The 17902-nt window shown below is 59.3% G+C and overlaps 1 protein-coding gene across 2 annotated transcripts; it reads left to right on the top strand.

The window, feature by feature from the left end:
• The first annotated feature begins 1481 nt into the window (after positions 1-1481).
• Positions 1482-17390, top strand: MTCL2 (microtubule crosslinking factor 2). Of its 2 annotated transcripts, none has more exons than XM_062504953.1 (15): positions 1482-1694; positions 3243-3401; positions 5878-5940; positions 8684-9916; positions 10900-11016; positions 11190-11315; positions 11672-11902; positions 12050-12157; positions 12441-12608; positions 13598-13849; positions 13974-14045; positions 14416-14486; positions 14722-16168; positions 16264-16405; positions 17352-17390. In XM_062504953.1, the coding sequence occupies exons 1-15, from the start codon at positions 1497-1499 to the stop codon at positions 17378-17380; spliced, it is 4416 nt and encodes a 1471-aa protein (XP_062360937.1). In that variant the 5' UTR covers positions 1482-1496; the 3' UTR covers positions 17381-17390. The 2 variants fall into 2 exon arrangements, with proteins under 2 accessions (XP_062360937.1, XP_062360936.1); XM_062504952.1 differs by having other exon boundaries at positions 10897-11016.
• Positions 17391-17902: the final 512 nt, after the last annotated feature.

The raw sequence follows: 17902 nt of genomic DNA, 5'->3' as shown, positions 1-17902 counted from the left end.
GGCTGTTTCTGTTCTGAGACAGAACAGAAGCAGATCTGTTCTCAGGACCCCCTGTCGAGAAGCAGAGCAGCAGAGGGTGACAGGACCCTGGTGGCTGTGGTGCCACTGGGCTCCAGCAGCCCAGGCCAGGAGATAATCCGGGATTGTCTAATTGACGTTCCTCCTTTGTCACAAAGTGTTTAAAGCCAACAGTGAGCGACTATGACTTGTCCCTGCAGCTGCCGGCCCTTTCCCTAGGCTTGGCTTCTCCTTTCAGGGAGTTCTTGCAGCTGGGGCATTGTCAGGCTGGGTGAGTGTGGCAGCCACTGTGCCAGAGCCTGGCAGAGCCAGCACAGAGCTGCCATCTCAGGATCTAGGTCATTGTCAGAGCAATGTGGGGAGCAGTCCCGTCCTCTCTGCCCAGGGTGAATCAGGGCTGAGCATCCCCAACGCCCGTGCCAGATCCTTTTGTTCCTTCCCTGACCATGCCATGGTGCAGAGTAGCAGCGTGAGCCACTCACTTCTGAAGTGGCAATTGCATTTGGCAATGTCAGGAGGTCTTTAGTGGCAGGGGTTTTGGCAGGAAAGCAGATGCTTGATGCTTTCTCGGGAGTGTGCTGGTCCCACTAGGTCCTGTCAAGGAGAACAGCCGGTGTGATGGCTGAAGAATTTGCTTGGGGGATTTGGGTTGACACTGTGTTCATGGTGATGTGGACAGAGCTTGGTCAATCCCCAGGGACCAGAGGGGACAGTCTTTGAGCATCCCCAATGATCACAGTCCTGCTCTGGATGAAGAGGTGGCACTGGGGACCCCACAGTAGTCGTGTGCCACAGCCCTGGGGGAGGGTTTAGGTCAGTGCTGGTGCCAGTAGGATATCACCCTTGGCTCTGCTGTGACAATGATGCAATTGCTCTGTGCCAGAGCTTCTGCTGTGCTGGAGGAGGTCACTGGGAGAGCTGATGAGACTGGGAAGAGGTAGAACAGAGGACCCAGTCCAAGGACTGCTGCTTGGCAGCAAAACAAGGGGCAACCTCTGGTCCCCAGCACTGGTAGCATCAGGTTCATGTCCCCACATTGCCTCCCCTACCAGTTGTCCTCGCCTGCCATCTCTTCCTTCCCTCGCCTGCCTCCCTGACACATCTTCTCCAAAGATAACCTAATTCCTGTCCCTGTGGCTGCCGCCTGAGCTGCTCCTGCAGCTCCTCTCCCTCCCCCACCTTCCTCTTTCTTCTTCCACAAATACCGTCAGGCACTTTTGTTGGCTGTTCCCCACCCCCCATCCCGTATGACTGGCTCACCCAGAGTGATGGCACCCAGCTGGCTCTGAGCCTTTTCCTGCAAGGATTGGGCTTGGCCCAAGGGTTTGAAGACCTGTGAAAATGGCTCATTGGATGGATGGATGGATGGATGGAGAGCCAGGGTGGGGAGGTGTCACAAGGGAAAAGAGGGCAGAGCAGGTTGTTGGATCTAACACAGCATCTCCCCACAGGATGAGATCGAGGAGCTGCGTGCTGAGATGCTGGAGATGCGGGATGTCTACATGGAGGAGGACGTGTACCAGCTGCAGGAGCTGCGGCAGCAGCTGGACCAGGCCAGCAAGACGTGCCGCATCCTGCAGTACCGGCTGCGCAAGGCCGAGCGCCGCAGCCTGCGCGTGGCACAGACCGGCCAGGTGGACGGCGAGCTCATCCACAGCCTTGAGCAGGACGTCAAGGTCAGCCTGAGAGGGCACCTCCCCGCCCAGGCAGCCCCCAGAGGGGGTTTTGATGAGTTGTGGGCGTGGAGGTGGCAGGGGATGTCGGGGTGCAGGGAGCTCTGTAAGGATGTGCAGTTTGTGGTGATGTGCAGTTTTGCTGGAGTCATCATAATTCCCTGCTAGCATTGTTGGTGTGGGAAGTGGGGAGCAGTGCTTTCAGCTCACAGGTGGTCTGAGGGGATCCTGGTGGTGGAGAGGACCAGCACTGCCTGAGAACGTGGCATATGTGAGGCTCCTCCTGTGCAGGCTGGAGCCCAGCCCAGTGCCCTGGGGCTGAGCTCCCTTATCCTCCTCCTGTGGGGATGTGATGGGGCCACCACTTCGGGATGGGATAGAGCATCACAAGTGTGCCGGGAGGGAGTGTGAGGACTAGGACCCTGCAGGCTTGGGATCTGCTCTCGGCTCTCAGCCATCGGGAAAACCTTGCAGAGCCCCAGGCATGGTGGCACGCTGGGCTGGGGCAGGGACAAGAGGATTTCTGCAGGGTGACGTTGCTTCGCCCTCGAGAAGCCTGGTGAGTGTTTGCTGAGGGTTCTCACCAGTGAGACTGTTGCCAAGAGGGGGTGCAGTGGCAGTTGGAGACAGCTCGGGATGGATGTGCAACAGCTTGAGGACTAACTTTGTTTTTTGAGCAGAAAACAGCCGGTCCTGGAGCCAAGATGTGCCACAAATGTGGGGCTGTGAGCCCGCCTCGCTGCCCATCCCTGCTGGGGCCCCAATCCCTTCCCCAAACCACCCAGCAGCTCCCCTCTGCCTTGGGTGGCTGCTGCCAAAAACACCCTCTCCAGCTTCTCCCTTTCTGGGAAAGAAAGCACAGCCCATCCTCGGGGGAGCAGGAGCCCGACCCCCTGGCCTGAGATTCCCCCAGCCCTGCAGAAGGGCTTGCTGCTGCCTCCACAGTGCTGATATCCCAGGCTGTGCCGTAGACCAGTGGCATTTGGGATAATTTTTGCTGTCCTGCAAGTGCAGGAGTGAATGTTTCATGTTATTAAGCTCCCTTTATTCTGGGGTCTGCTCCCATGCAGGGATCTGGAGAGGGGGAGCTCTCGGGTGGACGTAGGCACCCTTCACCCGAGGCAGCTGCTGGTTTTTCTGTAATGTGATGCAGCAGCTCGTCTTTCTCCTGACCTGCACAGCTGCTGCCTGCAGCGACAGGCTTCCTGCTCTGCTGCTGCCCACCAGCCCTTCCAGCCTTCTGGGGGCTTCTCCAGCTTTGTGGTTTGGGAAAAAGATGATGAACATCTCCCAGCATCATGCTAGGTTTGGGGAAGGCAGGATTTGGCCAGGGGATGGGGAAGCAGAGCAGCCTTGCAGCCAGTGAAGGAACAAGAGCAGTCACAGCACAGGACTGAGGGGATAGACACAAGGGCCAGGGGGTCACCCCCTCCAGAGAGTCTCAGTAACTGCCTGGTGATCTCTGCATGAGAGCTGTGGGTGCCCAGGAGCTGTAGTCTCAGCTCCCTGCACATTGTGCCCAGTGTGATGAGAGCCCTATTGTGTTCCCAGGTGGCCAAGGACGTCTCTGTGCGGCTCCACAATGAGCTGGAGGTTGTGGAGAAGAAGAGGATCAAGCTGGAGGAGGAGAACGAGGACCTGCGCCAGCGGCTCATTGAGACCGAGCTGGCCAAGCAGGTGGTGCAGAACGAGATGGACAAGCTCCGAGAGGTGAGTGGGACACGGGAGGGGGACTGGGAGGCATCCCCAATGCTCTGCTCATAGCAGGTGTCCTGGCCCTGGGTGATGGGATCCCCCAGCCCTGCTTGAGTCACTGAAACCCAAACCGTGCTACAGATGCTTGTGAAACCTGAGCAGGACCTACCCTTGGCTTCATCCCACCCTGCGGGCACGGGCTGGCTCTGCCCCATCCAGGGGGGACTCCAGGACTTCCCCACTGTGCTGGGGACACTTTATATGTCCTTGGCCACTTGCTCAGCCCAGCCCCTGGGCCATGCCCAATTCCATCTGGGCAAAGCTCGCATGATGTGTGAGATCCCTGTCCCCGACAGAGTGCCTGGTGCTGGCTGTATCCTGACCACATCCTGCAGGTTCAAACTCGGCTGAGATGTGCCAGCAGTGTCCCAGTGGTGTCCCAGTGGTGCTGTGGAGCTGGGTGGGTGCACAATCCCATCTGTGTCCTGGGCAGCCACAAGTGTAGCCGTATGCACAGGTCCAGGGCATTCCACGTCATGCATTGGGACCAGCTTCTCGCTGGGATCTGTGTCAATCTCGGTGGCAGGAAAGGCATCCTGGTGACAGCATGGACTTGAGATCCACTGCAGCCCTTGTAACCCACTTCCCTACTGCCCGGGATGCCTTTGGTCCCGGGGGAGCCTCGGGATGCATCTCTGACTGAGCCATCAGGGCAGTGTGGGGGAGGAGACACAACCAAGGGAAGGCTCTCACTTCCCCCACCGTGCTTCCTGCACACGGCTTGGGATCTCGGGGGCCATCCCTGCTTAAAGCCGAGCCCAGCACCTGGGGAGCTGCAGGATCCGGCTGCACCCATCCCCTCTCAGCCATCCCCACACCGGTGACACGGAGCAGCATCCCCGACATGGGGTGCCTGGTCCCCGGGCTGCGCAGCCCCCGCTAACAGCCGTGAAATGGGTTTCCCTCGCAGCCGGGTGCGAGGGCTGAATAACAAATGGCAGCAGCGGGAGCTGGGCTGGAGCTCTCCCGCACTCGGAAAACAGGCAGGGAAAATGGTTGTGTGGTCAGCATGGGGAGCTTCGAGAGGCAGCCACTGCCTGAGCCCTGGGGACACTGCTGGCTGGAACAGGCGCAGAGATGGTCCCCAAGCTCAGGATGCCGCATCCCCAGGCTAGAAAGGGCGTTGGGGTTACTCACTGATTGCAGAGTGCTAATTAGGCAAACATTAGACAAAGTGAGCTAAAAGCTCTCCTCCTCCCTGCTGCTGCAGGGCACGGAGCCTGGCAGAGCTTATTAGGAGCCAGAGCCAGGGACTGAGCAGGGCTGCACTCACCCCTTGGGGCTGATTATTCCTCCCTTCCAAGAGGTTTCTCCCATAATTGGATAATTGTCTGGGGATCATTCCCGAAGGCACAGGCGTTTTCCCCTCTTCTGTCTCCTAAAGATGTAGGAAAAAGTGGGATCAATCTGGGTACCCCATGCCAAGCCTGCCACACCAAGCTTGGCCATGACCCTCAGGCATGGCCACCCTGAGCAGTGACAGCCACATCCACCGCAGGGTGCTGTGCTTGGGGCTGCTTGGGGCCGATGCTGCCCTTTGCCAGCCCAGTCCCCAGCACAGTGGGGGGAGGGATGTGATGTGGCACAACCAGCCTCTGGGAGAGGCTCTGCAGCTCCAGCAGCTCCAGGGATGGTCGTGGCCTTAATAGGAAAGCCTGGAGCCCAGCACCTTGGCACAGGCAGCAGCTTACATTTCACAGCTGCTTTCTTTGGCTGCTGGGCCTCAGCACCAGTTTGGAAATAGGTCCAGGGCAGCTGCATGGATTAGCCAGTGCTCATGGGAGGCTGTGTAGATGTCCTTGAGGGTCTTGCCCCAGCTCCTTTTCCCAGATGCTTTGCTCTGGGCACCTGCATTTTTACTGTGCTTTTGGTCTGCCTTATTGCTCTGTCTGCCTTCCCCACCTCCCAGCTGTCCTCACTAGCCTGGACATTGTCCCTTGTCGTCCCCTTGTGACCTTGACAGCAGACTCAGCATCATGCTGCTGAGGGACCAGGACATGGCCCTCACTTGGGGAAAAGGCGATGGGGAATGTCATCATCTGCTGCTCCCACACTGGAATGTCCTGAGAGCTGTCCCTTGGCCTGGGGTGGGGGTTGGATTCCCTGCTCCATCCAGCCCTGACAGGGACAGTGACTCAGCCTCTCCACTCTCTATGGCTCATTTCCTGCTCACTCCTGCTTTTTCACTGCTCGTTTGCCTGCAGGGGGAATTTCTGGCCAAACCTCATGATGTGGTGCTTGCCAGTGCAGCTCCCTCAAAGCAAAGGGCCTCCCTCAGCCCACCAGGGCTCGGATGTTTTCTTGGGGTCCATGAGCATCTGAGAATGTCAGCGCCGATGTGCACCCACACTGAATCTGTCTGTCTGTCTGTCTGTCACTGCTGGGGTGCAGGGCCATCGCTGTGGGTCATAACTCTCTCTTCTTCTTGCAGAACTCCCTGAAGAAGCGGGGGTCTCGCTCCATGGGCAAGACTGAGAAGAAGCCATCAGTGCAGGTATCAGCACCTGAGCACCCAGGACATGCTCCAGTGACCCACCAGCGCCCCAGGTCATGGTGCCAGCTGGAGACTGGGCCCAGACCAGGAGTTAATCTGGGCACAGCAGTGCCATCCCCTTCTTCCAGGGCTTTGCAGAGCTTTCCTGCCTCTCAGAACCCCTGCATAAGAGAGGGATTGATGTGCTGGGCCATCCTCTTTGTCCTCAACAGCTCCCTTGTCTCATTTATCAATGGAGCAGCAGTGGCCAGGCAGTGGCTTTAACCCTTTCCCTGTGTAAGGAGCTGAAGGAGTTTGGCTTTTACATTGCAAAGCTGCTTCTGCTCCTGTGGCTCTTGCAGCCTGTGTCTCTCCTGCCAGTGCCAGCAGCTGTGCTTGAGGCTGGTCTGGGAGCTTTACGACATCTGGGGGAGCAGAGGGTCCCTGTGGGGAAGGCTGGAGGCCACACCACTCCTTCCCCTCCCAGGCTGCTGGGGTAGCACAGGGAAGGGGGATTTTGCTGGCGGCAGCAGGATTTCAGCTGTCACTTGCTGTTGAGCTGAGCTGCTGTGACTCGATAATGCTGTTACCAGGGCTCGGAGAAGCAGAGCTGCTGTTGCAGGGATAGAAAGGCAAGAGGAAAAAAATCCTCTTTCAAAGGCAAAAGACCTGGAGGGTTTATTTTTGGGAACAGATCTGCTCCCCCAAAGCTGGGACACAGAGGCAGACCATCCATGTAAAGACACTGCAGACATGCTGCTGAGTGTCTCATGGCAGGAACCCTGAGCAGCCCAAGGGGTTTGGGTGACCTGTGTCCTTCTTGGCACAGGCCCTTCTGTGCAGCCATAGGACAGAGACCCCCAGGCCTTCAAAGACTTTCCCTTTCAGTCTTTATTTGTCACCTCCCTTTAACTCCATTCTTGAGAGCCCTTTCTGGCCAGCTAATGGTCCAAGCATCCTTCCCCTCATTTCCCCAGAGAGCACTTACAGCCAGCTCTGCCCTGAGTTGAGTGGGCTCCTCCATCACCCCCTTCCTGAGGCTGAAGCCCCTCATCTGCCTCCTCCTGGGGCAGGAAACAAGCCCAGCCCCCTCTGCTTCCCACACCCCCATGGAGCTAAGATCCTTCACCTTGAGGGCAGGGCAGCCCCAGTTCTGTGGTGGGACCAATGCTCCAGGAACTCCAGGCTTCCCTGGGTGCAGATGCCCCTGGATGTGCAGATGTCCCTGGATGTGGCCCCCCATCAGCTCCGTGTCCCTGCACAGCTGTTGCTGGTGGCCCTGCAGGCATAGATGCTGTGACTCATCTGTGGCTTCCTGGGCCCCTTTCCTGCCCGGCTGTGCTGGGGGAGCATCAGCACTCCCTGAAAATGGACTTGGGGGGACTGATTCAACACTGAGGTTTGCCCAGACCACAGGATCACTCCAGGTGGTCTTGGGGATGTGTGTGTGTCTCTTTGCTGATGCCAAGGCATAGAGGGACACACTGCGTTGCTGTTTTTTTTCTTTTTTTTTTTTCCCTGGAAAAACAGGAACTGAGGTCACATCTGCCCTGCCCGCACCAGCCCTCCCCTAATCTCCTCACCTAATTAGGGGGACACAGCTTTAATACGCCTTAGTGAGGTCGTGTCCCAGTGCACAAGCATGGGAGTGCACCAGGGTGGTTCCTGTGGTCACAGCAGGACCTTTAGGGAATAGAATGGCACCCCAAACTCATGGGAACCTGCTTTCCATCACCCCTAGGCTTGTTATGAGCAATCCAGGAAGTCTGCAGAGTAAATACTGCTGCAGGGTTTGGGGTGAGTGTGGGCATGGCTGAGGGGGCTGGGGGTCCAGAGCACCCAGAGGAGGGGACAGCTTGTTTTTTTCCAGCTAAGGAAAGGGGAAAGAGGCTGAGTTCAGCTAGGAGGCAGTTCAGAGGACTGCCAGGGCCAGCAGCCACCCAGCCAAAGGGCTTGACCACCTCCAGCACTGCCCAGCTCCAGTGGGTGCAGTGAGGTGAGGGTCACAGCCCAGCCAGGTCCCTTCCTGACAGTGACCATGCCAGAGCTCGGAGCACTCGAGTGACCCCAGGGCACGGGAAGCTGTAAACTGGACGTCAGGAAATCCTGGTCCTCCATCCAAAAAGCTCCCAGAGCAGAGAAACGGTCTGTCTGGGCAAGCAGCCAAGATCCTAACTGCTAAATAAAAAAGGAACACGTGGAGAAACGGTCCTGAGAAGCAGAGGGGCTTGGGAAGGGACTAGTGAGCTGATGCTGAGGCTTTGCCTGGGTTTTCAGTGCCGTGGCAGGGTGGTGGCAGCAAGGCTGGGGGTTGGGACTTTGAGAGGTTTTCAGCTGCTTCTCTGCCCTGTGATGACAGTGGGGGGCTGAGTGAGAGGAGCAGCGTCCTGACGAGGGCATTGCAGTGGTATCAGTGCCAGTTTTGGGGAGGAAACCTTAGTAACCCTGTGGAGTCTCAAGAGCTTTCCCTTCCCCTCTGGCCTTTTGTGGATCAGGCTGGACTTAGTCCACACATCCCCGGTGGTGGCTCAAAGTCCTTGGGGCAAGACCCACAGGTCTCCTTATCCAGGGCATCTTGTCCCATTTCCAGGCTCACCCTGAAAGCCTCCAGGATGGATCTCAAAGCTTTTCCCCATCCATGAGCAGAGCCAGCAGCTTCTCTGGGATGACTGGAGTGGGAGGGTGGCATGTCCCCAGGGCTATCTGGGAATCTCTGTAGCCCCTGGGAGCACCTTTCTAATACCCACTCCTTCTTGGTCCCCAGGAGGACAGCGCAGACCTGAAGTGCCAGCTGCATTTTGCCAAGGAGGAGTCAGCCCTGATGTGCAAGAAGCTGACCAAGCTGGCCAAGGAGAACGATGGCATGAAGGAGGAGCTGCTGAAGTACAGGTCCCTGTACGGGGACCTCGACAGCTCCCTCTCCGTGGAGGAGCTGGCTGACTCCCCCCATTCCCGGGAGGCTGAGCTGAAGGTCCACCTCAAGCTGGTGGAGGAGGAAGCCAACATCCTCAGCCGGAGGATAGTGGAGCTGGAGGTGGAAAACCGCGGGCTGCGGGCGGAGATGGACGACATGAAGGGCCAGGGGGACAGGGAGCTGCCGGGGCAGGACACGCGGTTCCTGGTGGGCGTCTCGAGCTGCGGGGACGCTGGGGACACGGTGGCGGAGCTGCGCCGGCACTTGCAGTTCGTGGAGGAGGAGGCCGAGCTGCTGAGGCGCTCGCTGCTGGAGCTGGAGGACCAGAACAAGCTGCTCCTCAACGAGCTGACCAAGTACAAGTCGGACCACGAGCTGGACGTGACGCTGTCAGAGGACAGCTGCTCGGTGGTCAGCGAGCCCTCGCAGGAGGAGCTGGCCACGGCCAAGGTGCAGATCAGCGAGCTCAGCGGCAAGGTGAAGAAGCTGCAGTACGAGAACAGGGTGCTGCTCTCCAACCTCCAGCGCTGCGACCTGGCCTCCTGCCAGACCACCCGGCCCATGCTGGAGACCGACGCCGAGGCCGGCGACTCGGCACAGTGCGTCCCCCCCACCAGCTGGAGGGACGGCTTGGGCGGCGGCGAGGCTGACGGGCAGGACAGGGGGCTGGGCACTGGGAAGGCGCCCGATGGCCCTGCCAAGCTGCTCAAGCCCAAAGACCTGGACACTTTGCTGGGCATCCGTGACCAGGCAACACTGGTCAGTAAAGCGATTGACGTCTTGATTTCGGATGCCAATGGGTTCACCTCGGGGCTGAAGGCTTGCTTGGACAACGAGTGTGTGGGGGTGCTGCTGGGCGAGGCGGTGGGCAGTGGTGCTGACAGCCCCAGTGATGCCAAGCTGATGAACGTGCTGCTGATGCGGCTGGGCGTGCTTCAGCAGGACCTGGGCTGCTTTGTGAGGAAGGTGGATCACCTCACCGGCAGCTTCAAGGAGCACATGGACTCGTTCCCCTTCTCCAGCCCCAGCAGCCACGACATCACCAAAGAGGGGCTGCAGAAGGAGCATGCCTCCGACTTCCAGGTACGGCTTCTTCCCACATCCCTCACAGCAGCTGCTGCTTTATTTGCCACCACGTTTCCTCCTGCTTTAACGGAGCAAACCCTGATCCCCAGTGTAACCTCCCTCCTGCCTCTCCAGAGCAAAATCCAAACTAACACCTCACTGCATGCCAGTGGCACTGGGGACAAGGTAGGACTCTGCTCCAACAGAGTGTGCCCAGGGCAGGAGGCAGCGGACATCCTGGCACAGGCTGGTTGTGCCAAGGCTGCCCTGCCCATGGCCAGGGGCTCTCAGGTGCAATGCCACCTTAGTAGGGGCTGATGTTTTGGCTGCTCTCTTGGCTTAGCCCAACATTGCATTTCAGAAGCTCTTTGCTTGTTGGGGTTGAGCTGGGTGGGAGGAGAGCAGTCTGCAGCTCCTGAAAGCAGCCCAAATTGAAAGGACCCCGCTTGCAGGGATCCCATCCCCAGAGGTACCCAGGCAGTGTAATTTGGAGAGCAAAAGCTTCAGGGCAAATATGCATCCAAGGAAGAACACCTTTGCAGCGTACAGAGCAGCTCATGCCCTGCTGTCCCACTGTTCCCAGGGGTCCCAGCTCATGCCAGGGATGTCAGTGGTCGTTGGGGCTGCAGGCACAAGCCCCTTTCTGGAGCACACTCACTTGTTCAGAGTCCTATTGTTCTGCATGTGGTCACCCCAGCCCAAGGTCCCACTCTCCCCCAGTCACTGCATGGCACCATAACTGGTGTTTGCACATTTTTTCCCTCTTTCTCTCTTTTTTCCCTTTTCCCCAAACAATCCAGGCCACGTGTCTCCTCATCCTGTGTTTCCTTTTGGTTTCCGCATTGTCTCCCACCATGGTGATGAAGCTCCTTCTCCTCCTCATCCTTTTTGTTGTCTTGTAGTTCTTTACTGTTTCGGAGACCCATTGTTTTGTTTTCTGGCTTTTTTTTTCTTCCCGCTCTTTTGGTTTGTTCTCATTAACTTGCCCACGCATGCAGCAGCCTGATTTTAGGGACGCCGACCCTTTCCGCATCCCCCACGCCAAGGACATGGACCCCACACATCCCCGGAGCTACAAAACCTGCCGGACTGAGGAGAACGACTCCTATGCCACCGAGGTATGACACAGGCAGGGAGCCACATCCCCTTGGCCAGCGGGGTTGGGGACAGGGCTGTGGAACAGGGTTGACCCTTCTGACAGCTGGGGACAAGGGAAGCTGCAGAGCCTAGTCAGGGAGGGACACAGGGAAGTGCAGCCCACCTTTCCCATCCCCTTCCTGGGCTGTTACAGATGAAGGAGCTGCAGCTGGTGCTGTCAGAGGCCAATGAGAGCCTGCGGGGGCTGCAGGAGCAGCTCTCACAGGAGAGGCAGCTGAGGAAGGATGAGGTGGACAACTTCTCACAGAAGATCTGCCAGGTGAGTAGGTAACAGCCTCTGCTCCTGGGAGACAGCTGTCCTCAACCCATGGAGGTGCCACCTTCAGCCCCAGCCCTATGACTCACATGAGGCCCTGGGTGTCACCTGGGAGCACATGCAGCATGTCCCATTTTCAAGGCTGAGCACACTCCTCATTGCACATGGGTATGGAGCCATGCAGGGCTTCCCTCATGGGACTGCCTCAATGGCCCTGCTGTCCCCAGCATGCTCCCAGGGTGGTGCAGGTCCCCGGGCTGGGGATATGGGGCTGGCATCAGGCTCAGCCCAGATCCTGGGCGGGAGGCATCACATTGCTGCCACCATTGCCTGTCCTGGAGCCACTGGTCTCTCCACAGCTGAAGGAGGACCACCAGAAAGCACTGCTGCGACGGGAGTTTGAGCTGCAGAGCCTGAACCTGCAGAGGCGGCTGGAGCAGAAGTTCTGGAGCCAGGAAAAGAACCTGCTGGTGCAGGAGTCACAGCAGTTCAGGCAGAGCTTCCTTCTGCTCTTCATGAAGCTCAAGTGGTTCCTCAAACGCTGGCGCCAGGGCAAGGTGGTGCACAGTGAGGGCGAGGACTTTTTGGAGGTACAGTGGGCTGCCATGAAGGGGAGATCACACTGTTGGGTGTGTCTCTCATGCCTGTTTGCCCTGCCCAGGGCTGTTTGGGTGTCCCACATCCCTGTCCAGGGGCTGTGGGTCCCCATATCACCCCAGGTATGGTGTCACCCACAGGTGAACAGCATGAAGGAGCTGTACCTGCTGCTGGAAGAGGAGGAGCTAGCCCCGCAGCAACAAGCAGACAACAAGATGTGTGCTGGGGACGCCTGGACCCCCAACACGGTGAGCAGGCTCCCCACGAACCCAGGGGGTGGATCAGGGTAGAATCAGCCCCTGCTGTGGCTGTGTGGCATGGGGTGGTGGCTCCTCTAGGGGTGCATAGCTGGGTGGGGACGCTCCACCCCAGCACATCACCCCTGAGGACGGTCCCCTGCCCTGGTGGCTTCTCCTGTCCCTTACCTTGGCAGCAGCCTGCAGTACTGGGGTGCAGAGAGGGCAGCTCCCACAGAGTCCCACCCTGTTGGGTCCCCTCCCGCTGCCTGTGTTCACCCCTGTTCTCCTGCAGCCCAACGAGTGTATCAAGACTCTGGCAGACATGAAGGTGACCCTGAAGGAGCTGTGCACGGAGCTGCGGGAGGAGCGGCGCGGTGCCAGCGAGCTGCAGCAGCAGTTCACCAAGGCCAAGGCTGCCTGGGAGATGGAGCGTGCTGAGCTCAAGTGCCACATCGCCCAGGTGGGAGCCCCGGGCACCCTGTGGGCTGGCAGAGCTTCCCCATGTCTGCTGGGGGGTGGGGGCCTGCCTGTGCCCTGTGCCAAACACTGGGCTGGGAGCAGGGTGGCACTGTGGGAATCTTAATTAGCAGCCGTTCAGGCAGGAGAGTTTCCATGGCAACGGGGCTGGCATGGAAATCTCACTGTGGAGCAGCAGAGGATGCTCTTTATTCCTCTGCCTGGGGAGGATGGGATGGGATGGGGGCTCAGCATCCCTCCTGAGGACAGGCAGCTGAGAGCAGCATCAGAGTCCACCCCAAGTCACAGCACAGGATCCCTGCGGATGCTGCAAAAGGGATGCATGGCTGCAGGGAAGGCAGGAGGTGGAGGGAGGACAGCCTGGGCACTGGGAGAAGCTTCTACCTATAGGATGAGTCCCATCAGTCCCTCAGCCCTGCTCTCCCAGTGCTGAGAGGTTTCCACTCATGCTGTGCTGGCAGCATTCCATGGCTGTACATCAGCTCTGCTCCCCAGCACAGGCACCAGCACTTTCCAGGCAGGATTTCTCCTGGCAGAGAATGAGTCCCCAGTTCCCATATCTCTTCCTCAAAAGCGAGCAGAACAGCCATGGTGGCAGCACCCCAGTGGTGCTGCATCCTTGGGGGCCACTCTAGCAGCACTGCAGGTGATGCTGCTCCTCTCTAGGAGCCACGTCCTGCAGGCAGGAGCACAGCCAGGCAGGCAGGACATCCAGCCTGCATCCTCCTGGGTGACATCTGCTGGACCGGCTGGCATGACATGGCTGCAAGCCAGGGCTGGCCATGGCTTGGCTGTGCCATGGGCAAGCCATGTTGTGTGTGTCACATCCCTGGGGACATGCTTATTGCCCAGCCTGGCACCATGGGACTGGCACTGGCAAGCAGGATGCCCGTAGCCCTGCCGGTCTGCTGGAGATGTCTGGCACCACACTGGAGCCATGGGTCCCTCACTGCCACCACCGTGTCCCCACAGCTGGAGTCAAAGGCAGGCAAAGGGATCGCAGAGCGTGCGCTGCCAGACTGGAAGGTGGCACTGAAGAGGGAGCGTGAGGAGCACCAGCATCTCCTGGCCGAGTCCTACAGCGCTGTCATGGACCTCACCAAGCAGCTGCAGATCAGCGAGAAGAACTGGAACCAGGAGAAGGTGGAGCTGCTGGCTCGCTTCAAGGAGGAGCAGCAGCAGGCAGAGCAGCAAGCGAAGGATCTGCAGAACAAACTCAACCAGGTGTGGTGTCCCCCATCCTGCACATGTCCTCCAGCCCCTGCTGCTTTCCCTGAGAATGTTTCATGCTTTTGCTTGCCCAGAGAGGCTCATGTTGCACCTGTTGAGTGACCAATACATTCTCCAGTTGCAGAAAGGATCCAATCCATGGGCATTGAAGCATTCTGAAATGGAGAAGCACAGCAGCAACTGGAAAGAGGTGGGTAAGAGAAGGTGGAGTGCTCTTAGGGTTCAGCTCTGTGCTAAGGATTAGATGGGAGTATGTGTGAACCCCAATTAACAACCCCTTAAACAGCAAATGAGGCTGTAAGGGAGAGCACCAGGAGAATGACAGCATGAAGGGAATGACTGAACCCCAAGAGCTTCTGTGGGGCTATAAAAAAGTTGATTTTAAATATATGTGGTTGCAGCAAACCCCATGCAGTCCTGGGACTGCTGTACCTCAGTGTGTGGGGAAGCTGGTGGTGCCAGAGGGGAGCGGGATGCAGCCCCTGAGCTCCAGCCCCTCTCTACTCTATGCTGTGGTCCTGTGCTTGCTGACCCTGGAGCTTTCTCCTGTGCCCTCCTAGGCTCTCAATGAGAAAATCACAGACAAGGAGACAATCTCTGAAGCAAAAGCCAAGGGAACCAACCTCAAAAGGTGAGTGTGCTGGTGCCTCTGTGGCCCCTGGAACATAGAGGGGGCCCCTGGACTTGACAACCCTGAGAATCACAGGGAGATACAGCCATGCTCCAGGGTAGTCTTGGAAGCAAAAGGCTCTCTGTGAGGAGCAAGACTGGGTGCCCTGGAAGGTCCCATTGGGGTGGGAGCAGAGTGCCTCAGGTGTCCCCCAGTTCCCTGCCCCTTTTGATCCCCATCATCTCTTTTTCCACAGGACCAAGTCTGTTTCCTCCATGTCAGAGTTTGAAAGCTTGCTTGACTGTTCTCCCTACCTCCCTGGAAAGAATGTACCAGGGCTGGGTGACCATGCCCGGGGAAAAAAGGCATCCTCAACCACCCAGATGCTGCCCAATGGGATCCGGGAGAGCACCAGCCTTCCTCCTTCAAACTGTACATATGTGAATATTGAACAACCTGCCCCTGACAGCCTGGCCAAGCAGAAGCTGGACATCTCCTCCTGGGACTACTCACAGGCAAGCAGCCTCTCGGGGCACGACCCAGCTCAGAAACAAATCCAGAGGAGCCACACGGCACCCGACAAGACAGGGATCCGCATCTACTACAGCCCGCCGGTGGTGCGCCGGCTGGAGGCACCCCTGGTGCACAACAAGGAGGGCAAGATCATGATCGAGCCTGGATTCTTGTTCACCATGGCCAAGCCAAAGGAGCCGGAGGAGTCGGCCAGCACCGAGGGCACCTACAGCCAATGGCTGTGCAACTTCTCCAAGCAGCAGCAGGAGCTGCTGGACAGCGGCGCGGGGGAGAACGCGGTGCCGCCAGTGCCGCGCTTCCCGCCCTCGCTGCACGACCTGGAGATCTCTGGCAACATGAGCGACGACATGAAGGAGATCACCAACTGTGTGCGCCAGGCCATCTGCTCCAGCTCGCTCGAGAGGAAGGTGAAAAGCACCTCCAGCCAGACAGTGGGGCTGGCCCACGTGGGCACACAGACCATCCAGACGGTGAGCGTGGGCCTCCAGACCGACCTGCCCCGTGGCGCCGGCGTGCATGGCAAGAGCTGGTCCCCGCGCAGCTCTTCCCTCGTGTCCGTGCGCAGCAAGCAGATCTCCTCCTCCCTGGATAAGGTCCACTCCAGGATCGAGCGGCCATGCTGCTCCCCAAAATATGGCTCTCCAAAGCTCCAGAGGAGGTCTTCCTCCAAGCTGGATGCTTCCAAGGACAGGAGCCTGTGGAACTTGCACCAGAGCAAGCAGAACGGCTCTGCCTGGGCCCGCTCCACCACCACCCGCGACAGCCCCGTCCTCAGCAACATCAACGATGGCCTGTCCAGCCTGTTCAGTGTGGTGGAGCACGCAGGCAGCACTGAGTCCATCTGGAAGTCGGGCTGCCCTGAGAGCAGCCGGGTCAAGCCCGAAGCACCCAAGTACGGTCTCGTGCAGGAGTTCTTCAGGAACGTCTGCGGGCGGGCGCAGAGCCCCACTGCGCCCCAGGAGAAAAAGGAGACCCCTGGGGAGGAGAGCAAGAGAGCCGAGTACCCCAGCCCCGCCACACATCACCCCGCCGAAAACTTCTCCCGCGTCTTGAACAAGAAGGTCCTCAAGCAGGGCAGCTGCGAGGACCCCAAGCCCTCGTCCCCTGGCCAGGGCAGTAAGGACGCAGCCCTGCGGGACCCCGACCTCATCTCGGCCATAGCCAGCGAGGTAACGAGGCACGGAGCGCCCCGGGGTGTCCCGCCGTGGCGGGGGACAGAGTGCCTGACCCCTCTAACCCTGCTGTGCCCTGTCTATCTTTGCAGGACACGGCGTGCGATTGCAGCTCCCAGTCCCTCACCTCCTGCTTTGCCCGGCCTTCCCGCTCCGCGGTCCGCCACTCCCCCTCCAAGTGCAAACTGCACCCCGCGGAGCCCCCCAGGGCGGAGGAGAAGTCGGGGGCCTCGAGTGAGTGAGGACGGGGGGCCGGGGGCCGCAGCGTGCCCGCCATCCACTGTCCTGCAGGACGAGCGCCCGCGCTGAGCCCGCGGGGCCCCTCTCGGAGGCGGCGCGGGCTCATCTGTCTCCTAAACGTCCCCTCGGCCCCGGGGACGCTTACGAAGCAGATGCGGAGCCGGAGGCTGCCGGTAGCCCCGGGGTGCGGGGACACCCTTCCAGGGTGGCTGCGTCGCCTCCTGCCTACGCAGAGACCCGCTGCTGGCGCTGGGGGGGGTCCTGGCCGGTGCCACCGTGCCGGGAATGTCACCTGCCACCCTGCTGTGCCGAGGGTGCTGAGGGAAGGGAGAGCGGCCAGGGGAGGCTGCTGGTGTCGACAGGGAGAGCTGTGCCGAGGCGCAGCGGGGCCACTGAGGGAAGCACCGGCCGAGGGGTGATGCCGCCGATGGAGGGTGCTGGCTGCGGCTGCTGCCCGCCCTGCCTGCGCTCGGTGCGTCCTGCCAGCATGCCGCGGGCCCATTGCCGCGAGGTTGCATCAGCCGCTGTGCTTCCCCGGCAGGAAGGACGCGGGAGGCTCCCTGTGGTCGCCCAGGCTGGGCTGGCTGGGGCTCCTCCCCGGCCACCCTTCTGCTCTGGCGGTGCTGCTGAGGCCCTTGGCTGCTGGGAAGGGTCCGGGTGGTCCCCAGGCTCCTTCAGCTGCAGAGCTGGGATTTCTGGGTGCACAGCATGAGGAGAGGTGGCCTGTGCCTGCGTGTGTGTGCGCGCGTGTGTGTGCACATCCCCTTCTCCCAAGGGGCTGTGGTGCCCCTGCCTTGCACCCACCTCCCTGCTTGGGGCCACTTGTAGTTATTTCTCCTCCAAGTCCTGAATATACATATTTCTGTTTTTATTTTCTTCTCTTTTTTCTCTTTTTTCTTTTTTTTTCCCTCCACTTCTGGCTCTGCCCAACTCCGGACAGCCTGCAATGTAAAACCGAGTGCATTTTAAAAATACCGAAATGAGCTACCTTGGAGAGGCACCAATTGGATTAAGAGATTGTGGGTTGGGAGGCTGCAGCATGGCCCGCGGTCTGTGCCGCATGTCCCTCCATCATCACCAGAAAAAGCCTTACATTGGGAGAGAGGGGGCAGCCGCCACAGCCCCCACGGCACTGCAGAGCTCCTGATGCTTGGGGACTGTGACCCAGCCCAACACAGAGCAGCCTTGGTGCCTCTGTGCAGCTCCTGGAGAGAACAGATTTCTGAGGCAGCTGCCTGACCTATTTTCAAGCTGCCTGCTAGGGGCCAGGCAGGGATTCATCCAGATGGAGCTGCCTGCAGGTGCTTGGGGGGCTCAGAGCATTGCTCTGGGGCTGTGTGCCTTGTTCTGGGGCTCTGTACCCTGCTCCAAGGGCTCTGCCTTGCTCTGGAGCTCTGCACACTGTTCCAGGGGGTCTGTGCGTTGCTCCAGGAGCTCTGTACACCACTCTAAGGGCTCTGTGCATTGCTCTGGAGCTCTGTACAACTGCCT

This window comes from Cinclus cinclus, chromosome 18 (genome assembly GCF_963662255.1).
Source record: "Cinclus cinclus chromosome 18, bCinCin1.1, whole genome shotgun sequence".
NCBI classification, from domain to species: Eukaryota; Metazoa; Chordata; class Aves; order Passeriformes; family Cinclidae; genus Cinclus; species Cinclus cinclus.
Note: the sequence above shows the minus strand (reverse complement) of the source record. Positions and strands in the feature narration are given on the sequence as shown.